This window comes from Haematobia irritans, chromosome 4 (genome assembly GCF_050003625.1).
Source record: "Haematobia irritans isolate KBUSLIRL chromosome 4, ASM5000362v1, whole genome shotgun sequence".
NCBI classification, from domain to species: domain Eukaryota; kingdom Metazoa; phylum Arthropoda; class Insecta; order Diptera; family Muscidae; genus Haematobia; species Haematobia irritans.
The window spans coordinates 213,782,906-213,808,991 of record NC_134400.1 but is presented as its reverse complement, the minus strand read 5'-3'; the positions used below and the strand labels follow the sequence as shown (position 1 = coordinate 213,808,991).

General features: G+C 37.1%; 3 protein-coding genes across 3 annotated transcripts in view; 2 read left to right on the top strand and 1 right to left on the bottom strand.

The window, feature by feature from the left end:
- Dhc62B (Dynein heavy chain at 62B) overlaps window positions 1-12,715 on the top strand; it is a 32,658-nt gene extending 19,943 nt beyond the window's left edge. The window contains exons 8-11 of the mRNA XM_075303369.1: window positions 831-5,313; window positions 5,376-5,695; window positions 5,761-6,506; window positions 12,106-12,715. Of these exons, the coding sequence (XP_075159484.1) occupies window positions 831-5,313; window positions 5,376-5,695; window positions 5,761-6,506; window positions 12,106-12,589 (6,033 nt within the window). The 3' untranslated portion in view covers window positions 12,590-12,715. The remainder of the gene's footprint in view (window positions 1-830; window positions 5,314-5,375; window positions 5,696-5,760; window positions 6,507-12,105) is intronic.
- LOC142232720 (DDB1- and CUL4-associated factor 8) lies at window positions 12,611-18,463 on the bottom strand. The gene is made up of 7 exons (XM_075303370.1): window positions 18,115-18,463; window positions 17,514-18,045; window positions 16,462-17,406; window positions 16,228-16,370; window positions 16,002-16,146; window positions 13,661-13,753; window positions 12,611-13,587 (listed from the first exon to the last, which is right to left on the bottom strand). Exons 1-7 carry the CDS (start codon window positions 18,234-18,236, stop codon window positions 13,276-13,278), a joined length of 2,292 nt encoding a protein of 763 aa, XP_075159485.1. The 5' UTR covers window positions 18,237-18,463; the 3' UTR covers window positions 12,611-13,275.
- A 1,437-nt stretch (window positions 18,464-19,900) lies between these two features.
- Window positions 19,901-26,086, top strand: part of bc10 (BLCAP apoptosis inducing factor bc10) — an 8,312-nt gene continuing 2,126 nt past the window's right edge. Inside the window, exons 1-2 of the mRNA XM_075306309.1 lie at window positions 19,901-20,105; window positions 20,171-20,563. Coding sequence (XP_075162424.1) covers window positions 20,213-20,449 — 237 coding nt within the window. The 5' untranslated portion in view covers window positions 19,901-20,105; window positions 20,171-20,212 and the 3' untranslated portion in view covers window positions 20,450-20,563. The remainder of the gene's footprint in view (window positions 20,106-20,170; window positions 20,564-26,086) is intronic.

Genomic DNA, 26,086 nt, shown 5'->3' with positions numbered 1-26,086 from the left:
GGTATCCACCTTCAGCAAAAGAAGGATAGATCAGAACTTCCATTTTACTAGAGGGGACAAATCAAATGACTTGCGTTGACGTTGTTGCTCACTCATCCGTTGTTAACAATCCTTTGTTTTATTATCTGATCTCATCCTATTGCCCACTGTTATTGTTGATGTAGTAATGCGACCACATCGCTATGTATCTATGTATGTAGTAGTGTAACTATCACATGAATGTCTAGTGTTGCAATAAAATACTCCGGTGTTGCCAAAGAATATACCAGATCGATATTCTTGAGTTATATAAGGGAGTTGCCATGGTGCTGTCAAGTTAGTTGTGTGCTGTTTAGAATACGGAGATTTTATCCGCGGTGAAAATGCATTCCCTGGGAACGGAAATTCCCCATGGAACACACAAAAAAAAATTTTTCTGGTTCAATCACGAAATTAATTGATCCAATTAATTTTTTAATTGAAACGTCTTCAATCACAGAAATGATAGTATCAATTAAAAAATTAATTGAAGGCCAATTAAAAAATTAATTGATACTATTAATTTTTGTGATTGATTTTTGTTTCAATTAAAAAATTTGTTGAATCAATTAAATTTTTAATTGAATATTTTTTAAAACTTAATTAAAATTTTAATTGGAAAAATTTTCGTGAATTTTTTTCTGTGAATATTTAGAATAAGGCTAAATGAAAATGTTCAGTTTGTAAATAGGAAATTCATAGAAACAATGAAAATGTTTATTGTCTTTATGAATTGCTATGGTTGACTCAATTTTAATAACAAACTTTACATTACGAGACTTTTTTATACCACAGCCATGTCTTCTATTTAGCTTCAAAAATGGAAACGTGGAATTTATGGACCACCAAAAGGTAAACAATTGATACTTTTTGTCGATGACATGAATATGCCCATTAAGGAGGAATATGGAGCCCAGCCACCTTTGGAACTGCTAAGACAATATTTCGATTATGGTCATGTCTACGATCTAAAGGATAGCTCCAAAGTCTTTATACACAATGTTACGTTTGTAAGCGCCTGTGGCTTGCCGGGAGGTAGTCGCCAGGATGTCTATGCTCGTTTCTTGAATCACTTCAATGTCTTCTCGATTGATACCTTTAGTGATGATACAATGAATCGAATTTTTGTCAATGTCCTGCTCAATGGCTTTCGCAAAACGGGGCATGGCAGTGATGTCTTTGCCATGACCAATTCAATTGTAACAGCAACGCAACAGATCTATAAACTTGTGCAGACCGAGATGAGGGCAACGCCGAGCAAAAGCCATTATGTTTTCAATTTGCGTGATATAGCTCGAGTGGTTACAGGATGCTCGCTCTTGCGCAAAGAGTCGGTAACTGATAAGAAAATTTTTATTCGTTTGTGGTATCACGAGGCCATGCGGGTCTTCTACGACCGTTTGATAGATGAGGATGATCGTAAATGGATGTTCCAGAAATTAAATGAATGTGTCCGCATGAATTTCCGCGACAAAACAGAATCGGCCTTTGAGAATTATTCCTCGGAGCAGGAGAGTGGAGAGAGGATTTTCACCATGGAAGGGGCCAATCGTATATTCTTTGGAGTTTATTTCGATGAAGATTCGGTGGCGGATGAAAGACGCTATGAGGAGGTGGCCAATATGGAGGCTCTTTATAAATTGGCCATAAGCAGTTTGGAGGATTACAATTCCACACGAAGATCCAAAATGGACATTACTCTCTTCACTTTTGCCCTGCAGCATTTGAATCGCATATGCCGCATCATATCCATAAGTGGGGCCAGTGCCTTGCTTATTGGTTTGGGCGGATCGGGACGTCAGTCGCTGACAAAATTGGCCACTAATATGGTGCAGACATCATTCTTTCAACCTGAAATTACAAAGAACTATGGACCAAATGATTGGCATGATGATTTGAAGTGTGTCCTCAAGGAAGCCGGAGGCATGGATAAACACACGGTCTTTTTGATGACAGAGAATCAAATCAAAATGGAATTATTCCTTCAGGACATTGATTGCCTACTCAATCAGGGTGAGGTGCCCAATATCTATGCCATTGATGAGAAACAAGAAATCTTGGAGCTGGTTCGTCTTGCCGCTCAAGGTGGCAATCGTAATATCGATATTTCACCCATTCAGGTCTTCTCATTCTTTGTCAATCGTTGCAAACGGAAACTGCACATTGTCTTGTGTCTGTCACCCATTGGTGATAGCCTCAGGACTAGGGTACGTCTCTATCCCTCCTTGGTGAATTGTTGTACAATTGATTGGTATCAAAGTTGGCCAGAGGAAGCTTTACGAATGGTGGCCAAGATTTCTTTGGAAAATGTTCAAGTGCCCAGCGATGCCATGAAACAGGCCATAGTGGAGACTTGCCAGTATTTCCACACCACTGCCAGTACGGTATGTGGAAATTTTTGTCAACTCACGGGCAGGCATATATATCTCACCAATGCCTCCTTTTTGGAGCTCATTCAATCGTATCAATCTGTGATGAGACGAAAACAAGACGAGGTTATGGGTGCTAAGCTGCGTTACATTGGAGGTTTGGACACTTTGGCTAATGCTGCTGCTGCCATCGCCGTAATGCAAAAGGAGTTAAATGCTTTGCAACCCAAACTTCTAAGTATGGCCGATAATTCACGCAAAATGATGTTGGAAATCAATACGGAAACCATAGCAGCCCAAGCAGCAGCCGAACAAGTGAAAAAGGATGAGGCCGTGGCTGCAGTGCAAGCCGAAGCTGCTCAGGAATTGAAAAACGAGTGTGAAAAAGATTTGGCCCAGGCTATTCCTGTGCTGGAGGAAGCCTTGCAGGCCCTGAATACCCTGAAGCCGGCCGATATTACCTTGGTCAAGTCTATGAAAAATCCTCCCTCCGTCATAAAACTGGTAATGGCTGCAGTTTGTGTTATCAAAGGTATACCCTCGGACCGTATAGCTGATCCGGCCACGGGAAAAATGGTAAATGACTATTGGGGTCCCAGCAAACGCATATTGGGAGATTTAAATTTCCTACAAGGTCTCAAGGATTTCGACAAAGATAATATCAATGCCGACATAATGAAGAAAATACGCAAGGACTATATACCGCACAAGGACTTTAACCCAACAATTGTGGCCAAAGCTTCCAGTGCTGCCAAAGGTCTCTGCCAATGGATTATAGCCATGGATCTGTATGATAATGTGGCCAAAATTGTAGCTCCTAAAAAGGCCAAACTGGCTGCCGCCGAAAAAGAGTATGCCGATACTATGACATTTCTCAATGAGAAACGTGAATTGACAGCAGCCTTGGAGGCCAAAGTGGCTAAACTTAATGAGGATTTGGAAATGGCCAATATTGAAATGAGAAGAACGCAAGATGAAGCTGACCGATGTCAAGAGAAGCTGACTAGAGCCAAGTCCCTGATTGATGGCTTGGGCGGAGAGAAATCACGATGGACCAAGGCCGCGGATGATTTACAGATTCTCTATGATCATTTGCCCGGTGATATTCTACTCTCATGTGGCATCATAGCCTATCTCTCGGCTGTGAATTACAAATTTCGAACACAATGTGTTGAGGATTGGTATGAACAGTGTAGGCGACTTCAGATACCCGTCTCCGAGGGCTATAACATAACTAAATCCCTGGGTGTTGAGATAACCATACAGCACTGGAACATTAATGGTCTACCCAATGATGTCTTCTCTACGGAGAATGCCATAATATCGGCCAATTCAAGTCGTTACAGTTTGTTCATTGATCCCCAGGGTCAAGCCAATTACTGGATAAAAAATATGGAACGTAAGAATCGCCTGTGTGCAGTGAAATTCAATCAGGCCAATTATATGAAGGTTATAGCCGAAGCTATGGAATCTGGTTATCCGGTTATAATTGAAAATGTTCTCGAAGAGTTGGAAGTCCCTTTGGACCCCATACTGCTAAGAAGAACTTTTGTGCAGGGAGGTCAGGCCTACATAAGCCTGGGTGACAATATTGTGGCATTGCATAAAAACTTTCGTCTCTATATGACCACAAATCTAAGGAATCCCCATTTCTTGCCGGAAACCTTTAACAAAGTGACCATAATCAATTTTGCCCTAACACAAAATGCCTTAGAGGATCAGTTGTTAAGTATTGTAGTGGCCAAAGAGCGACCGGATCTCCAAGAGTTACGGATGACTTTGACGGCGGAGGCAGCAAAGAATAAGACAGCCCTTATCGAAGCCGAGAATATGATTTTGAAAACTTTGACCAGCTCCGAGGGAGATATATTGGAAAACGAGGAAGCCATACAGATTCTGGGAGAGTCGCAAACTCTATCCACTGGCATAGCTGCGAAACAGGAGGCCTCCAAAGAGACCACAGCCAAAATAGAGGCTTTTCGTCTCAACTACAAACCAGTGGCCATACATTCCTCGATTCTCTATTATTCCATTACGGATATGCCCAACATAGATCCCATGTATCAGTTTTCGTTGAATTGGTACATCAATTTGTATATGTATTCCATAGAGACGGCTAACAAATCCAAGGAATTGCCAAGACGCATTAAGTTCCTGGTGGATGCTGTTAGCAAGAATCTCTATAATAATGTGTGTCGATCCATATTTGAGAAGGACAAATTGCTATTCTCTTTTATATTGTGTGCCCGTATTCTGCTAGGGAATAATCAATTACAACTGAGACATTTGGCTCATCTCCTAACATCGGCGAAGGAGCATGGCGGTCAAGCTTCCCCCAATCCAGATCCCTCTTGGATAAGTGAAAGCATTTGGGCGAATGTACTGCGTCTGGAAGAATTCCCTGAACTAAAAGGTTTGGTGGAATCATTTCGAAAGAATACCGTAGCATGGAAAGCAATCTATGATCATGTTGAGCCCGAAATCCAACCATTGCCCGATGAGTGGCAATACAAGACGACACGTTTTGAGAAGATACTCATATTGAAATGCCTAAGGCCCGATAAGGTATTCTTGGCCATACGTCATTTCATAGCGGCAGAAATTGGTCCACAATTTGTAACACCTCCAGATTTTGACATTAGTAAATCTTATGCAGAATCCACTGCGTTGACACCACTGATTTTCATACTCTCACCAGGAGCAGACCCCTTGGGATCTCTCCTATCATTTGCCGAGAAAATGGGTCACGATGAAACTTTCCAGAGTATTTCGTTGGGTCAAGGGCAAGGACCCATAGCTCAAAATCTTATAAAGGTGGCCCAAGAAATGGGCTATTGGGTGTGTTTGCAGAATTGTCATTTGGCTGCCTCTTGGATGCCCAAATTGGAATATCTTTGGGAAAATATGGATACCTATAATACATCGCGTAAGTTGTAATAGCATAGGAAGAGGAGGGGATATTTTCAATTAAAACTTTGTTCATTGTAGCTTCCTTTCGTTTATGGCTAACTAGCTATCCAACACCACAATTCCCTGTTTCCCTACTTCAGAATGGTGTAAAAATGACCAATGAACCCCCCACAGGATTAAAGGAGAACATTATGCGATCCTATAATTCGGAACCCATAAATGAACCTACCTTCTATACGGGTGTGGCCAAGCAGGATCGTGCTTTCACTCGTTTACTCTTTGGCATATGTTTCTTCCATGCTGTCGTCCAGGAAAGAAGGAAATATGGACCCTTGGGTTGGAACATAGCCTATGGATTCAATGAATCCGATTTACAAATATCTGTGCTGCAATTGAGTGTAAGTTCCCCAACGAAACGATTATCAAACTCCCAGAATTATCTTTTATTTGGCCTTCCTTCCAGATGTTGCTGAACCAATATGACCATGTACCTTACGATGCCATTGGCTACTTAACAGCGGAATGTAATTATGGTGGTCGCGTTACCGATACCTGGGATCGCAGAGCTATTATCACCATTTTGGCTGACTATGTCAATAATGATGTGGTCACCGATAATCGTTACAAATTTGCCACTGAGGAACGCTTTACGGTCCCTCGTAAAACCGAACATCGAGAAATCATACGCTATGTTGATGAAAATTTTCCCAGTTTAGCAACACCCGATGTCTATGGGCTTCATGCCAATTCCGGTATAACCCGTGATCTGCAAACCACCAAAACTCTAACCGACTCAATGATTCTCATACTTGGTAGTGAGGTAACATCCGGTGGCGGCGAGGGACTTAGTGCAGATCAACAGCTATTGGATACGGTAAAGCAAATTGTCGCTGACATGCCAGCAAATATGGATGTTGAGGGTGCTAAGCGTAAATATCCTGTGGATTATAATGAATCCATGAATACCGTTATTACCCAAGAAATGGAACGTTTTCTCAAGTTGCAAAATGAAATCCGTTCGTCATGTCGTGACATCGAAAATGCAGTACATGGCATTATTGTCATGACGCCCGAATTGGAGGGAGTTATAAATGCGATTAAACTGAATCGCATACCAGCCAAATGGATGAAGAAATCATATCCCAGCCTAAAGCCACTTGCCTCATACATTCAAGATTTGTATAGGAGACTGAATTGGCTACATCATTGGTAAGTTAAGCAAAATAATGAGGGCAGAGGAGGATATATATGAAACCTCTGAAAGTTGGACACTCACGGTCGCCTAAAGTTTGTCCACATTTGGGAGGTGTCCGGTTTTCAGAGTATCCACGTTTGAGAGGTTTCACTGTAGTCGCTTTTAGTTGATATAGCCACCCATTGATAGGTATTGATAGGTATGGACAGACGGATAGTTGGAATATTGAAATGAATCCAGATATATGGTTCATTGGGGTTGATGATTACCTTATTTTATTTTGCTATGTTGGCTGTTACTGCTTGGAAGGCCCGAAACTATGCTGATATTCTGCCAATATTAGATATTCTGAGGTGGGAAATCCCTCCAGGTTTCATGAAGGTGTTGAAACAAACATTGAATATGTCAGCGAAGAATCTGATGCAGGCCTCTGTGCTTCGTCTTTCTCTTAGTTATACTTTATAGTTACGTTATCGCCAGATTACTCTTCTTGGGAAATTCCCATAGAGAGGCCTTCGGATTTTTCTTGTAGTCTCTGTGTGCTCGAGAAATTCCCAGCAGAAGGCGTTCGCCGTACGTCCTTAATAACTTGAGGCCCTATCGAAATTGACTTTCTAATTAATCGTCCATAGCCGATCGAATCCAAAATCCGACTTCTCCAGATGCTTGTACCATCTTTGACGACTGCAAGGTTATGTAGGCGAGTTAGTTTTAATGAGCCAAAAATTACCCGAATTGTGTATGGGTAGACAGATGGTTTTAATATCGGTGTTAGTCCAGATACATGGTTGATTGGCGTTGATGATTATTTTGTTATTACAGGAGATACCCTGACATGATTTTTTTCCTCGCAGTCAACCTCCTGCACTAGTTACTTTATCGACCATATAGAGAGTGGTTGACCTTGTAGCGATCCACCGCTTAGGGCCCTACTTCCTTAGAGAGCATTGCTGGCATAACAGAGGGAGCCACTCTCTAAGGAAGTAGGACCCTAAGCGGTGAATCGTTACAACCTGAGGGTATGGAAGCATCTCTTTCGAATTCTTGTAGTCTCGGTGCGCTCGACAAATTACGAGCAGAAGACTTTCGCTTGGAATCCCAGATCAGACTACTCCAGATGCTTACACCATAATTCTCGCTTGTTTGCCGATTTCTTTAATGAAAACGGAATATATGTTTGTAGCCTTTATTCACAACATTCTTAAAGTTTTTTCTCCAGCCTGCGCTGACCAATCTGTGACATCCGGAAAGTTTCGACGAAGGTCGTCATGGTTAGGCTCACATATCCCAATGAGTGCTGCCCGATTCTATTTTTAATTCAATGACAAGGAACCGAGTCCGAACCACTTAGAGAAGTTTTGAACCATCCAGAAATATTTCCAGCAATATTGAGAGAAGATAAACCACAGTTGAAAAACTTTTTGGGGGTTCGGGAATAAACACAGGCGGCGGGCATGCTAATAATTGCACCACGGTGGTCACGCGGGCCTGGTTCTGGGGTTTTGAGGCCACATTAGGCTCGCCTTTGCATTCTCCTTGTATGTTTGATCTGGGTCTGGGGGTGTTTAAAAACTTGTCTGCAGGAAGCATTCGCCGTATTGAAATCTTCGGTTTTGAGAGAATTGAAACCTTCTACCACAGTTATGGTATTGTTCAGTTTGCCGAAACCTGATCCACCACCATTCGGTTTCGGTCAGGTGTAACAGGTGCTTGGAGTGGGTGCACTTCCGGAACTGCTCCGGCTTAACATCGCTGCGGGAGTATAGTCATACTGACTACGTGGCAGGATGCTGTGCCAGCGATAGCAGCAGCGGGTCGTCTGACTATGCGACTCCCCCGACATCTCCCGTACAACAATATACTCCGCCGCAGAACTCACACCCAATATTGTTGTTCCAGTTCCGGATAGTGCATCGTTTTTGCAATTTAATTGCAACAGGCTCCGGGGTAAGATTAGCGAGATCGTGGACTTTATGAATCGGAAAAGGATAAGGGTCGCGGCGATCCAGGAAACTAAGCTGAATTCCACCTGCAGCCTACGCCATTGTGATGGATACAATGTGCTTCGAAAGGATCGCACGAGAAGTAGAGGTGGTGGCCTGGCTTTCATATTACACCGTTCCGTGCAGTATAGAACTATCCCGCTTATGCCAGACACTAGTGACCCGTATATGGAATGTATGGGGGTAGCAGTCAAGTCTTGGGCTGCCGAGATAGAGCTATACAATGTGTATATACCGCCGGTTGGTAGCTGTGCTCCAGGTTATAGCCCAAACATTGAGTGGCTGTTGTGCGGGCATAACCGATTGATTCTAGGAGACTTTAATGCCCACCATGAACTTTGGCATTCTCTCCTAGGTAATGACCAGAGAGGCAGAGCAGATAGATGACTCCACATTTTGCACGGTGAACGCAGAGGCCCCCACGAGGAGGGTGACTGCAGCAGTTCGCCAGATTTATCTTTAGCGTCGCCTGGTGTGATAAATGACGTCTCCTGGCAACCCGTCATTTCATTGGGATCGGACCACCTCCCCATAATTCTCACCATCAACCGACCCTCCGATTTCATAACCTCTGAACGCCGGACGTTTATTAATCAAAAGAAAGCCAACTGCGAAGGCTTCAGAGAATACACCGATCGCCGCTTCAGTGAGCTCCCGTCCCCCTCTCATGTTTATGTTGCCCAGAGGGCGTTCTGGGACATCACCAACGCAGCAGCCGCTCGCTTCATACACGCTGGTCGAATTGCCCAAGTGAGGCCCAACTTCCCAGACGAAGCGGCGGGACTCGCATACGAGCGTGATGAACGCCGTCGTGCTAACCCTGCTTAGTAAGATAGTCGACGAGCACAAGCGGAACACTTGGTTAGAGCACCTGAAGCAATGTAACATAGGCACAGGGACTGGTAAATTGTGGTCAACAGTTAGAGCCCTCTCGAACCCCGCTACAAGGGATGATGGGATTTCAGTCACCTTTGGCGACGTGACTGTGACAGATCCGAAGAGATGCGCCAAATAGCCGAAGTTACCAGTGTCATCAACAGCGCGAAACCATCTAAGGCGCTGGGCCCCGACGGAATTTCAATGCTAATGTTGAAGCATCTGGGAATACTGGGAGTTGAGTACCTGACCAGACTCCTCAATTTGTCCTTAGAATCACTCATTATACCCGATGTCTGGAAGAGGGGAAGGGTGATTCCACTACTGAAACCAGGCAAAGATTCGAGTAAAGGTGAATCGTACAGACCGATATCCCTTCTCTCGCCAGTAGCCAAGACACTTGAGGCACTACTCCTCCCTAGCCTTGTGGAGAATTTTCCAGCTGCCCACCATCAACATGGACCCGTAAGGTACACAGTACGGCGACAACCTTACATGCCATTTCGACACATATCAATAAGGGACTTAATCAGCCCAGGCCGTGTCATAGGACGGTCCTCGTGGCGCTTGACCTATCGAAAGCATTCGATACGGTCAACCATGCCACATTATTTGAGGACATCGAGAATACTGAATTATGTGTGTGGACGCCAGTTGTACGTGGAATTCAGGGACAAAAAGTCAACACCCCGTAGAGTTAAACAGGGAGTTCCCCAGGGTGGGGTGATATCTCCGGCACTGTTTAACCTCTACCTGTCCTCCACGCTCACCTGACGGCGTCGATATTGTATCATATGCGGATGACTGTACAATCTTGGCATCTGGGCTCAATGTCGATGACATCTGCGATCGTTTAAATGTCTGACATCTGCGATCGTTTAAATGTCTACTAAGCTTACCAGTTATTTCACTGCGAGAAACTTGAGGATATCCCCCACCAAATCCTCAGCCACACTATTCACTACATGGACGGCAGAAGTGCGCAGGCAGTTGAATATTAGTGTCGATGGCGAAATAATTCCGACCACAAATTACCCCAAAATTCTTGGGGTCACATTCGACAGCCTTTTCAGGTCGTCTGCCCATGCCACTGCAATTTGTAATAAGCTCCGTGGTAGAAACAAGGTCCTCAAGTCACTTGCTGGCAGTACTTGGGGTGCGGACAAAGAAACCTTGTTAACTACCTATAAGGCAATTGGCCGGTCAGTGGTAAACTATGCAGCGCCAGTGTGGACACCGCAGGCTAGGGATACGCAGTGGAATAACATACAAACCTGTCAGAACGCTGCCCTTAGAACTGCGACTGGGTGTCTCCGCAGCACACCCCTGGATCACCTTTATGTGGAGACAAAGATCATCCCTGTGCGAAGACACAACTACATGTTGTCAAAGCAGTATCTCCTGGGTTGTTATCGCAGTAATCATCCAAACCACCATCTCATGGATGCACAACCACCACCCAGGAACGTAAGGGTTGATATACATAATCTAGAGCGCGAGGTCCAGCGCTACAAAAGAGAACCTCTAGATCAAGCAGCGTACCAGGCAGGTTTGAACAGGATTCATGAGGATACTGTAGCTGAAGCGGTGAGAAGCTACAAGGTTAATCCTGTTCTCGGAGTCCGTCCACCGCCCATAGCACCGGAGGAAAGAGACCTCCCACGGCAGACTATGGTAGTTTTAGCCCAGTTAAGATCAGGCAAGTGCAACCGCCTCAATTCCTATTTTTCAGTGATTGATAGCAGCGTAGCTGACGTATGTCCAATTTGCAACCAAGGGCCACACGACACGCGTCATCTTTTCTCTTGCCCAGATAAACCAACCCGACTTACCGCCAGGTCACTCTGGACGCACCCCACCTTAGTCGCAGAGTTCCTCGATCTGGCCACAAGCTGAAGTACCAAAGGGTATAACATAAAAATGGATGAAATTACAATAAACTGTTACAACAACAACCACAGTTAATTGGATCCAAAATCAGACTTCTGCTGATGATGAATATGAACCTAAGTCTGAGGAGTTTTTGGCTGTGTGGTATTGGGAAAGTAGCTCCCAGACAATTTTACAAAAAAAATCATAATCATTATATTCCCGGATTCTGCCTCGCCTGACCAAATGAATCGGAAGGGATATATGCATTTAATATTCTTATATCAGCTTCACTAATCATGGTAGTTATCCGCTGGATCATGGAATAGGAATCTGTTGTCGTTGGCGGAAGGGCTCACACAGGTGGTACATTTGAAAGTAGGGAAGTAGTTTCCGAACTTCATCAGTCGCAACCGTGTGTTATGTCACACGATCTTTGCCGGTCATGGAATCTCAAGTTCTCCGACACAAAAATGAAGAATACCGAGCAAATTACCTGCCCAGGTAATCTAGAAAGCAATATTACTAGGATACTTCCCACATGTGTTGACCATGGCTCAACTAATGATGTGGCAGACTGTTTCTTATGGGAAGCCCGTGACGGAATACAGCGACGACTAGCGGCGTGTCGTTAAATTGATATCTATTCTAATTCCTTGGCGGAAAATAGTAGTGTTGCCATGGCTTGTCAAATTTTTGAACTCACCACTAGGCATTTTTGTTGCCTCTACATGGAGGATTCAAACGAAATTATTTAGAATACAGAATGTGAATGTTAATCTAATTAACCCTCGCCCGAATCTAGACTTTCCTTACTGATTGGTGGTTTCTTCTTTGATTTTTGAAAATTTCTTCCCATTTTCAGGCATCAACACAACAAACCCCCCACATTTTGGATATCGGGATTCTTTTTCACTCAAGCTTTCCTTACGGGAGCTATGCAAAATTATGCACGCAAATATAAAATACCAATCGATACATTAACATTTGATCATCAAGTTTTAGATGTCGATACTAGGGATCAACCACCACAAGATGGCGTCTATATAAATGGTCTATTTTTGGAAGGGGCCCGATGGAACTGGACGGAAAATGTAATGGATGAACAATTGCCCAAAGTCTTGATATATACAATGCCAGCGATATATTTAATACCAACCACTATATATGAACTCAAAGAGGGTACACGCTATAAAAGTCCGCTATACAAAACAGCCGAACGCAAAGGAACTCTATCGACTACAGGTCATTCCACCAACTATGTCATACCAATATTTCTGAATACTAAGGTCAAAGCATCGCATTGGGTAAAACGGAGTGCAGCATTGATATGTCAAACTAGTGATTAGATGATAAACAAGACTGAGATATTTCTTCTATTTACGATGATAACATTTTATTAATTCAATTATAATTATAAATTCATAAATAAATATATGGATATTATTTTTTGCATCTTCAAAAAATAGATAAAAGATTCTTGCTATTTTTTGTGATTAACAAATAACCGATTTAAAATCTAAAAGAAAATCCATATGTTTTATATATTCCGGGATGTTTCTCTATCCTCGATCTTGCTGTGAAAATTTGTTTTTAATATTAAACGAATGGTTCCCTAGAGTTTTATTTTAATATGGAACAAAGTGGACAATCCATCTTTTAGATGAAAAAACGCCGAATACAAAAACATGTAATATATGTACACATATGTTATTGGTTATAGCGAAAGCTTAGAGAAAACTGAAAACAAATATTTTTGCTTGAAAGGAAAAATTTTGTTAAGCTCGAGAATTAAAGAAAAAAAAAAAACGATTTTTAAAAATAAACTTAAAAAATCCTTTAATAAAAAAATTTAAAGCCGCTAAAAGAGAATACCCATTTTTGGGTTTTATACACGAAACAAAACAAAAGTCCGATGACAAGAGAGGTCCTTATGTCATACAACCAAACCGAAAAAAGGAGAAAGATTACAGTCTTATGAATTTAAAACCTTCCCTCCCCATCCTTATTACAAGTTTTCCTATTAATGAGACATTTACTGTGTAGCACAATTAAGGCGTCGTAAATTGGATACATCATCATCTAAGTCATCATTATCGCTATGCATTTCAATGGGCGATGAGGAATCACTATCACTATTATCATCATCGTCCTCATCATCATCATTGTCATCGCTGCCATTTTGACGATTTGTATTACGATTTCTATTCCTATGTCTATGACGACACAAAATTTGTCGAATGAAATATTGCAATTGACTATTGTCAAATTCTAATGCCTCATCCATGACAGTACGTCGTAAATTGCGACGTACACATTGATGTAGTTTTGTCAAATCGGGGGGATGCTGCAAAAACAAAAAAAACATATTGAAATAAAAATCTATAAATATTTTTTATAGAAATACACAGAGTACTTACTTTTTCGGCACTTGGTGTCCATATTTTAATATGGTGATCTAGCCCTGATGTAGCTAATATGGGGGTGGTGGGATGTGGCTCCAAACAATTAACCTTTATATTAAAAAAAAATACTCTTAATATTGAAAACCACATTTAAACACATAACACGGAAACAACATAAGAAATCGAGCGATATTTAAAAATTGTTAATAAAAGCATAACCTATATAACTGGTTATTTGATGTAAAATAAAACAAATTAAAATTTTCATGATATCAATGTAAGAGTTCTTTTATATCGAAGTGCATGACTTTATATATTAAAATTTTATTTGATAAAGAAGATCAAAGAAAAGATTTGATTGAGTTATTGAAAAGAAAATATCCGAAATCAATCTACACAAGTCTATTATTTCTATAGAAAATTTTGTCAAAATTTTATTTCTATCAAAAATTTTGTCATAGAAACTTTTGTTAAAATTTTATTTCTATAGAAAAATTTGTCAAAATTTTATTTCTATAAAAAAATTTTGTTTCTATAGAAAATTTTGTCAAAATTTTATTTCTAAAAAAAATGTTCTCAAAACTTTATTTCTATAAAAAATTTTATCAAACTTTGATTTCTATAGAAAATTTACTAAAAAATTTATTTCTATGGAAAATGTTGTCAAAATTTCATTTTTAAAGAAAATTTTGTCAACATTTTATTTATATAGAAAATCTTGTCACAATTTATTTCTATCGAAAATTTTATCAAAAATTTATTTCTATAGAAAATTGTATCAAAATTTTATTTCTATAGAAAATTTTGTCAAATTTTTTTTCTATAGAAAATTTTGTCAACATTTTATTTGTATAGAAAATGTTGGCAAAATTTTATTTCTATAAAAAATTTTGTAAAAATTTTATTTCTATAGAAAATTTTGTCAAAATTTTATTTCTATAGAAAATTTTGTCAAAATTTTATTTCTATAGAAAATTTTGTCAAAATTTTATATCTATAAAAAATTTTGTAAACATTTTATTTCTCTAGAAAATTTTGTCAAAATTTTATTTCTATAGAAAAATGTGTCCAAATTTTGTTTCTATAGAAAAGTTTGTCAAAATTTTATTTCTATTGAAAATTTTGTCAACATTTTACTTCTATACAAAATTTTGTCAACATTTTATTTGTATAGAAAATGTTGTCAAAATTTTATTTCTATAGAAAATTTTTTCAAAATTTTATATCTATCGAAAATTTTGTCAAAATTTTATTTCTATAGAAAATGTTGTCAAAAATTTATTTCTATAAAAAATTTTGTCAAAATTTTATTTCTACAGAAAATTTTGTCAAAATTTTCTTTCTATAGAAAAATTTGTCCAAATTTTGTTTCTATAGAAAAGTTTGTCAAAATTTTATTTCTATAGAAAATTTCGTCAAAATTTTTATTTATTAGAAAACTTTGTCAAAATTTTATTTCTATAGAAAATTTTGTCAAAATTTTATTTCTATAGAAAATTTTGTTAAAATTTTATTTCTATAGAAAATTTTGTCAAAATTTTATTTCTATAGAAAATTTTGTCAAAATGTTATTTGTATAGAAAATGTTGTCAAAATTTTATTTGTATAAAAAATTTTGTAAAAATTTTATTTCTATAGAAAATTTTGTCAAAATTTTATTTCTATAGAAAAATTTTATTTCTATAGAAAATTTTGTCAAAATTTTATTTCCATAAAAAATTTTATAAAAATTTTATTTCTATAGAAAATTTTGTCAAAATTTTATTTCTATAGAAAAATTTTATTTCTATAGAAAATGTTGTTAAAATTTTATTTCTATAGAAATTTTTGTTAAAATATTATTTCTAAAGAAAATTTCGTCAAAATTTTATTTCTATAAAAAATTTTGTCAAAATTTTTTTTCTATAGAAAATTTTGTGAGTTTTATTTCTATAGAAAATTTTGTCAAATTCTAATATAGACAAATTTCGTTGCATAATTTTAGGCGCCACATAAGTACGCTTCAAACTTTATTATATACAAAAGGAAAAAAGAGAACTATAGAAAATTTTGTCAAATTTTATTTCTATAGAAAATTTTGTCCAAATTTTATTTCTAAGAAAATTTTGTCAAAATTTTATTTCTATAGAAAATTTTGTCAAAATTTTATTTCTATAGAAAATTTTATTTTTATAGAAAATTTTGTCAAAATTGTATTTCTATAGAAAATTTTGTCAAAATTTTATTTCTATAGAAAATTTTGTCAAATTCTAATATAGCCAAATTTCGTTGCATAATTTTAGGCGCCACAAAAGTACGCTTCAAACTTTATTATATACAAAAGGAAAAAAGAGAAAATATTTATCGATATACTCACCACACCCGCAGTATCGCCAGGCATAAAATTCAATATGGCCTCCGTATTTGTATCCCAATAGAATATATTACCACAATCACTGCCACTGATAACATACTCACAATTGGGTCCAAAGAAATTCACACCCTTTATAGTCTTCTGGTTACTGTAGGACAAACAAAAAAAAAAAAACAAGGAGAACACGTCGTTCACATAAAGATAAGAATTAAAATGTTTAGCATCTTACTAATGACCCTTGTAGGTGTGAAGATATTCTCCCGGTATATAATGTTTGTTATTAAACAAATAGATATTCTCCTCACTATAGGAAGCCAATATTTCAGATCCGGTATTACTGTAAACACAGCAAGTCACATTTGGAATACAAGCCTATGCGGGCAATAATATAGAAAATTTAATAAATGTATATATAATATGGACAGCGTTTCGATAATTAATATAATATATAATTAATACTCACTTCCATAATATGTTCGGGACACATGGTATGGACTGGTTCCTTCATGGATCTTTTATCATAGACACGAACAAAACTATCGTTACCGCTTACACAAATTTCCGGTGCGAATGGATGATGAGAAATGCTGAATAATCTCACCGTCCTTGGCCTTTTTTTGCTTGTCATAACTCTTAGCATATCCACTTTATTATTATCCTCCCGCAAATCTTTGCTGCATATGTAACCATCTTCGCCCACACTTAGAATTTCCCAAGGATTATCTGGACATATTACCAATTTGTGAACGGGTCCTCCATGTACATAGAGATTTGATGTTTGCACTTTTCCTCCAGCCGATGGGACAATAGAGCGTCTGACACGACCATCTCTAGCTGCCGATATTATATCAAGGCAAGCTGAGCTGGGTACAAATTTCGATTGAAATATATTGGAGCTATGTCCAGATTTCCAAATATGCTTAACCTTATTTCCAGCCCAATCCCATATAATGAGACGGGCATCGTCTGATCCGGTGACTAAAAGATCTCCGCCCTTATTGAAATTCAAGCAATTAACACAACCATTATGTTTTCTCAGGACATGTGAGAGTTTCATACGTTCCACAATATGACGCGAAGCATAAAAACGATTGATGAAACCACATGTGAAACCATTGCGCAATGAAGTTCTGCCATCACCACTGAGTCCATGTTCACGTCGCATTAGTTCATAACAAGCATTCCATGTATAATTGGGTTTTGCTTTACCCAATAATTTATTAACTTCTTCATCCTTTTCTCTTAGACGTGCTGAGTCCGTCGAATCTGGCGAAGCATAGTCGGGGCTAAGTCTATCACCAAATAAGGAGGGAGAAAAGTCTGTATCATCATCGTCGCTATCATCATCGGGTGAGCTGTGATCTGAGGAATTACTAGTAGAGCTAACAAGGTCTGGAGCAATAGCATTCTATTAGACAGAGACAAGGAATTGAAAAAAAAATGCAAACGAATTTCGTTAGTCTCAAACAGACAGGAATTGCTTTTTTACATTTTTATCGAGCAGTTTACCCTTACCTCATTACTATTTCTACGCTGTGGAGATCCTTCAATAGAATAGGTACGATGTGAAGCAGGTGATGGTGTACTATTATGCATATCTTCATCACCGTTATCTTGAGCAATTTCTATTGCTGCTGCAGCTTCAGCATTTGGTACGCTTGATATTTCACCCTGTAGTGATTCAGTAGACGATATGGACGATGAACGATCAGCAGATCGATAATTACGAGATCTATTGCGTTTGGAACGCTTAATAATATTGGAGGAAGAGCAAGGAGTTTCAACATCACCTGAAGCCTCTGCATTTGCTTCTTTGCTTCCCATGCTTTCCATAGTTTCCTCAAGTGGTATGCAAACATTGCTACTCGTTTGTCCCGGTCCTTCCATGACGTTTGTATCGCTAGCCATGGGCATATCGATATCACCAAAAGATTCTTCCATTTTAAGACTTAAGCCACTATCGCTTGTATTGCTATTATTATTGTTGTTGTTCTTATTGCTAATAGCATTGACATTTGCATTCTTCTCTTCATTATCACACGGTGGGCTGAGAACAAGGCAAATGAAACGTAAAAAGCTTACGGAACAGAAATTTATGGATTTTTCAAAAACTCACCTATGTTGACCACTACTAGAGCTAGAAGACGAGGCAATATCCTTGCCCTCCTTCAGTTCTTCATTCGAACGACTGCGTTTTGGAGCAGACATATCAGTATGATTTTCTCCAGTTTCCTCCATATAAGAGACAGCTGGAAGCACTGAACTATGCGAAAATAAATTGTATTTTCAGATGTAAATGGAAAATGTCGGTGAAAATTCTTTCTACATCGACAAAACGTTTCGCATTTCAAAACGAAATTTTCCAAAGATTATACGATTGCTGCTGTGTTGTTAGTTTTCCTTCTTTTTTTTAAATTAGTTAATGCTTTTATTTGCTGTTGTTTAGTGATAATCCATTAATGTGCACTGAACAAGGTAGATTTTTGTACAGAGTTACCATTTCGTTTACTGCATTCCGAAATCCAGGACTGGTCAGCCGAAAATTATACTGTGTTCACACTGACTTCGAACATAACTTATAATGTAACAACATCTAGAATATTGCGCATTCCAGACTATAATGCGCTTTATTCTCTTTACAGACTATCAGTTATTCCGGACGGAATGACGGTGTTTGTAAAGAATCTTACAGTGGATACGACTTGTCGGCGATGACCAAATAATCGGTAAATGTTTTATCGATCCCATAAACATGCAGCAGTATCGATTATGCCTTCGGACTTAACTTATAATGTGCACAATATATGGGATATGTTCGACAAGAGCACTGTAAAGCGCATAACAGACTATAAGTTTTTCCGGACGGAATGTCAGTGTTTGTAAAGAATCGTATAATATTATACGGACACATATGTGTCCAATCGATACGACAATTCGTTGATGACTAAATAATCGGTAAATGTGTAATCGATCCCATTATAAGTAAAGTCCGAAGGCATAATCGATACTGCTGCATGTTTATGGGATCGATAACACATTTACCGATTATTAAGTCATCGCCGACAAGTCGTATCGATCCGACACACTGCAAGATTCTTTACAAACACCGACATTCCGTCCGGAAAAACTTATAGTCTGTAAGACGCATTATTGGCGACGTTCTAAATTTATCTAAAAAGGCACCTAATAATTGCACTCATGCGATACTTTTTTGTACTAATAGTGACGGCACTTTTGCGACGAGTTTTGGATATCGTATGCTGCTGTTTTCGACGCGATGGGGATTCTCAGTAGTGCCACCAAATTCAGGCAGGTTATATTCCTTTGCTGTGAGTGTGTTTTTTTTTTCTTAATACAATTGAAATAATCCAAATTGGTATAATGACCTATAATTTTTTGGTGCTGTACGTTGTTATTACTCACAATATTTAAAGAATCCCGACAATCACGTGATACAACATTGTGAAATTCCAAATCCTTGGATTTTTAGAAATCAATCTCGAATGACAGCCTTATGCGCTTTACAGACTATCAGTTATTCCGGACGTCAGTGCTCGTGTCGAATATATCCCATATATTGTGCACACTATAAGTTAAGTCTGAAGTATGATCGATACTGCTGTATGTTTATGGGATCGATAACACTTTTACCGATTATTTAGTCATCGCCGACATGTCGTATCGATCCGACACACTGTAAGATTCTTTACAAACACCGACATTCCGTCCGGAATAACCGATAGTCTGTAAAGCGCATTAGTCTGGACGGTGCATATGGGAGCGATAGGCATAAAGTCGAACATTGAAATGCTGCATTTCATTTCTCCAAAAGAATATGTTTGTTGGGTTTTGATATATGAATTTAAAATATGGCAGCACTGTCACCACATAGTCTTAAACTGTCATTTGGGATCAGCTGTTTGGCAATCCAGAAAAATTATTGTAGCTTACGAGCCATAAAATTATTATATTCTAGAATTCTTATATAGATTACATGTTAACTTTAAAATATTTTCAAGTTTTACGTTAAACTGTTTATCTACAAAGTTACGCCTGCCTGGAAGTGAGAAGGGTGCGCAGTATTGGGTTTCGGTGGTTGTGTGGCAAGTATGTTGTTGATTTCTTGCCATGAATATTTTTACACATAATAATAAAAAAATCATTCCATTTAGGATCCTTTTAAAGTGCGACTAGGTGACTAGGTGCTGGCTATTATGTATTGTTTACAATGTTTGCTACCTGTTTTGTTGCTTCCAAAGCCCAACAATGCGCTTATGGAAACGCATGTGATGTTCATTGTTTTGTACTTGATCGGATTCTTCCTGGAACGAAAACCCTGCACTATATGTAGTTTGGTATTCTTGACAGCCGTCTTCCTGATTTGTTACAGTGGTGTTGGCAATTGCATATTCTGGGGCAGTTGCGAAGGCAACCAATGTGAAAATGGTTAAGATGTGTGTGCATATAAGGCGAAGAAGAAGCGGTCGAAAAACGAAAGGAGAGGTATTTTAACGAAACTTTGCAAAGTAACCAAAGTCATACCAGGCAGTCGAACACAATTTAAGGTAAATTTTCTTGGTTTACTCAAAATCTACAGGCTAAAGATTGAAACATTAAAGATGCTCAGACTACTATTTTTACTATGTTATTCTAAAGAAAAGAACCCTTATTGAAGTGGTGCTTTGGATTATTCCCTCCAATTACTTTTATTTATATTTTACAAATTTAGTATTATCTTTCACATGTGAAAAACGAATTTAGGATTGCCCACAATATGAATCTAAGGGCGATTTCGTTGGGCAAAAAATATGTTGCCTTGGTGTTACACAACCTTTTTCTCCATTATATTTTCGCTCAAATATTTGTGTCATTAACAATTCAAAGTTATTGAATTAACAATTTCAAAGTTATTGTTTAAGTCATAATATTTTGGGGGTTCCTCTATCCAAAAGTTATGACCGTGTCCTCCATATTTTGCAATCAGTTTTAAGAATTTTCCACCTTTTAATCGAAATCGCCATAAGTAAACGTAATTTTCATAAATAAAATTCGAATTCCAAGAAATGGAGATTGGATTACACGCGGTTGGTCGAATATGAACTTAGCCTAAAGGAAAAAAAAAATACTTACTGGTAAAAAGTCTGTACAGGCACAGAAATTTGTTAGTAGAAACAGCAGAAAAGTCTACTAAAACAGAAAAAAGTCTGCTGAAAAAGGTAAAGATGTCACTGTTTGCTGAAATAGCAAACATTGTCTGCTATTTTTATATATTTATAATGGTGACGTAAACTTTGGTTTACATCGGTCCATAATTATATATCGCCCTCATATAAACCGATCCCCAGATTTGACCTCCGGAGCCTCATGGATGAGCAAAATTCATCCGATTCGGTTGAAATTTTGTGCGTGTGTTAGTATATGGTCTCTGACAACCATGCAGGAATTGGTCTATATCGGGCCATAATTATATGTAGCCCCCATATGAACCGATCCCCAGATTTGACCTCCGGTGCCCCTTGGAAGAGCAAAACTCACCCGATCCGGTTGAAATTTGGTACGTGATGTTAGTACAGTCGACTCCGCTTTACTGAAACGTTAAAAATGCAGCCATTTAATTTCAGTTATCCGAAGTTTTTGCTAAAGCGGACTACGGATAACTGAAAAAAACTTCCAGTAATGCGAACTTCGGATAACTGAAAAAGTTTCAGTAAAGCGGACTCCGTATAACTGGAAAAAAATCCACTCAATTTCAGTTAACCGAACTTATGACCAATGCTATGTACATAAAATAATAAAAACAAGGTGTTTGATTCCGTCACAGGTTTGTGTAGGAAAATTGGAATTCATTTATTTGTGATTTAGAGTGATTTAAACTGTTTTGAAAGTGCCATCTTCACTTGAAATAAAGCGTTCTCAATACGGAGAAGAAAATGTACTCTCTCTCAATAGCGAGAATGTGGCATTTTCAGTAAAGCGAAGTCATACTAATGTGACGAAACTCATTTGAACACAAAAAACTTTTCAGTAATCCGATTTTTTCAGTTAAGCGGAGTTTCACTAAAGCGGAGTAATTTAAATGAAATGGACAGAAAAAACAACTGGGGAATGCGATCGATTTCAGTTATCCGAGGTTTTTCAGTAAAGCGCATTGCGCTAAAGCGGAGTCGACTGTATATGGCCTCTAACAACCTTGCAAAAATTGGTCCATACCGGTCTTAATTATATATAACCCCCATTTAAACCGATCCCCAGATTTGACCTCCGGATCTATTTGAGGAGCAAAATTCATCCGACCCGGTTGAAATTTGGTACATTGCGCTAGTATATGGCCGCTAACAACCATGCCAAAATTGGTCCATATCGGTCTATAGTTATATATAGCTGATCCCCAAAAATAATCTACCAAAATTTTGTCAAAATTTTATTTCTATAAAAAATGTTGTCAAAATTTTATTACTATACAAAATTTTGTCAAGATTTTATTTCTATAGAAAATTTTGTCAAAATTGTTATTCTATAGATAATTTTGTCAAATTTTATTGCTATAGAAAATTTTGTCAAAATTTTATTTCTATAGAAAATTTTGTCAATCTGAATTATTTACGTATTTAATCGGCCTTTTTTGTTTAATATATGCCCCGAATGGACTAACTTACAATTGAGAGAGAAGTTCACCAATGTGGTATTACAATGGACTGAATAGTCTAGGTGAGCCTGATACATCGGGCTGCCATCTAACCTAACCTAACCTACAATTGAGAATCAAGGCAGCTACCAGTTAGTGGTAGCTGCCTTGATCAGGTCTATAGCAATATTTCAAAGCCAATGGTCATTGATTCTATAGTATGTAGTTTGTCGGACCATAATATACTATATGCAATAATAGATATTAGACTACAACTAAACGAAGTTGTACAAAGGAAATATGTAGTTTGCGATTATGATCGATTAAGATATGATCTGGATGCTCGGTTAAATTCACTTATACTTGACGGTGACGCATCACGCGATACCAATGGTTTGTTAAGTTGTATTCAAACGGCAACGAACAATTCGATTTCTTTGAAGTTTCGTAGTGAAAGATTGAAAGATAATCTTACTCCTTGGATCAATGGAAACTTGTTTAAGATAATGCACTATAAGAAACAACTTCTTAAGCGAAGAAAGAGACAACCAGATAATGATGGTCTAAAGGAACAGCTGAAAAGGATTAGTAAAATTGTAAGAAAGTCTTACAGAGATTCATTGAATAATTATTATGAGACAAAGTTGTTAAGTTGTCAGAATGATCCGAAGAAGACCTGGCGTTTCATTAATAATACACTTGGCAGGCATTCTGAACGTCGAATAAATATTAGTGATGCGGATGGTAACATTATTGTGACTGATACAAACAAAGCTGAAGTACTGAATAGACATTTTTCAGATTCTGTCTGCAAACTTAAGGATGAGATAGAAGTTTGTTCGGGTGACCATTTTAATTTCTTGAGAACTATGCGTGTCAATACAACTGCATTCGAACTTATTGAGATTAGCTCAAGTGAAATTGAGGATGAAATATTAGGCTTCTCGGTAGATAAGTCTTGTGGACATGATAACATTTCTATAGCTACATTGAAGCATTGCAACGATATAATTAGTCCACATTTAGTACAGATTTTTAACTGTATGATTCAGACCCAGAAATACCCTGATATCTTCAAAATTCATAAAATAGTACCAATACCGAAGGAAAAGGGAGCTACTTCAATCAGTAATTTTCGGCCGATTTCCATTTTGTCCATTGTGAATAATATTTTTGAGAAAATACTTCATCGTCAATTAGTGACTTATATCGACGGAAATAATTTGATTAATCCTTTCCAATACGGATTTCGGAAAGGATGTGGGACGGAGGACGCAACAATAAGTGTCGTCAACTACATCTGTAAATTGTTAGATGAAGGAAATAGTGGAGCTGTGGGGATCTTCTTCGACTTGTCAAAAGCTTTTGACATGATTGACCATAGTATTTTGCTACAGAAATTACGTTTTTATGGCATTCGTGGATCTGAACTAAGACTTTTTAGCTCTATTTAGAAAACCGTAAACAATTTGTCCAAATTGGTGATGTAAGAAGTGAGGAGATTCCTGTGAAATTTGGTGTGCCACAAGGAAGTATTTTAGGTCCTCTTTTGTTTGTTTTGTATCTCAATGATCTTGCAAACCTGAATCTTTTTGGGAAAATGTTTATGTACGCTGACGATATATGCATAATTTATCCATTTAAATCGGAGGTGTCAACCAAGTGTTATATGGAAAGAGATGCAGCTCTAATTTTGGAATATATGCGTCTTAATAAACTGTTTGTGAATGAATCTAAAACAAAGTTGATCCGTTTTAGACCTTTTGTTCGCTTCAATTCTCAATTTAGCCTAAATGTTGGAGGAAAGTTGATAGAAGAAGTAAGCTCCATAAAATATTTGGGGTTGCATATGCAGTCTAATTTGTCATGGGATGAACATATTCATACTTTAAAACAGAAAGTATCATCTTCACTGGGTCTCTTATACAAATTTAAGCATAAGTTTAACCAGAATACCAAATTTATTGTTTATCAAAGTTTAATACAGAGTCATTTGAATTACTTGGCAGCTATATATGCTTGTAAAAACACTATAGCTCTACGATCATTGCAGCGACTACAGAATAAATCATTGAAAGTGGTAGCGAATCTAGAATTGGCCCATTCAACTTTAGATCTTTATAGAACAATTTTTCCATCTGTGTTACCTATATATGGAGTATACAAATTTCAGACTATAGTATATGTTTACAAATGCCTTCATGACATAGGTCATCACACGTTTCAATTTGTGCGAAATCAAACTGTTTTCAACACCAGAAACAATCGGAGACTGAGGGTTGTATTTTGCCGAACCGAAACGACAAAGCAACGTATTGAATATTCTGGTATACGATATTATAATAACTTGCCAGATACGATAAGGGAGTGTAGAACAATTTCTACTTTTTAAAAAGAAATTAAAAGAGTATTTGTTGTCAAATGTTGATGTATTCCTTTGTAGTCACAATACAGCAATAACTTAGTGCTTCTAATATGTTGTACAGGAAACGAAATGTTTTAATTTTACAATTGATCTCAAAGTATTATATAAATATTAACTAATAGTATCTAAATTTGCCAACTAGCCTCTACTATGCCAATCGGCGCTGAGGCACTAATATAATTTGAATTTATATAATTAAGTTTTATAACGTCTAAATAAAATAAAAAATAAAACACGGTGTTAAGAAGTTTTAAGATACCTTGCCATCGGCAAGTGTTACCGCAACCCAAGTAATACGATTGTAGATGACAGTCTTTAGTACAAGTATTATTAAATCCAAAAATTCATCCAAGGTTAGGTTAGATTAGGTGGCAGCCCGATGTATCAGGCTCACTTAGACTATTCAATCCATTGTGATACCACATTGGTGAACTTCTCACTTATCACTGAGTGCTGCCCGATTCCATGTTAAGCTCAATGACAAGGGACCTCCTTTTTATAGCCGAGTCCGAACGGCGTATATATATATATATATATATATATATATATGTATATATATACATATATATATATATATATATATATATATATATATATATATATTTATATATATATATATATATATATTTATATATATATATATATATATATATATATATATATATATATATATATATATATATATATATTTATATATATATATATATATATATTTATATATATATATATATATATATATATATATATATATATATATATATATTTATATATATATATATATATATATATATATATATATATATATATATATATATATATATATATATATATATATATATTTATATAATATATATATATAATATATATATATATATGTATATATATATATATATATATATATATATATATATATATATATATATATATATATATTATATATATAAATATATATATATATATATATATATATATATATATATATATATATATATATATATATATATATATATATATATATATATAAATATATATATTTAT

Coding starts and splice junctions, on each gene's coding strand:
- LOC142232720 (XM_075303370.1), bottom strand. CDS start 18,236: ATGGAGGAAACTGGAGAAAATCATACTGATATGTCTGCTCCAAAACGC. Junction 16,147..16,227: donor CACACCTACAAGGGTCATTA/GTAAGATGCTAA, acceptor TTTGTCCTACAG/TAACCAGAAGACTATAAAGG. Junction 13,588..13,660: donor GGACACCAAGTGCCGAAAAA/GTAAGTACTCTG, acceptor TTGTTTTTGCAG/CATCCCCCCGATTTGACAAA.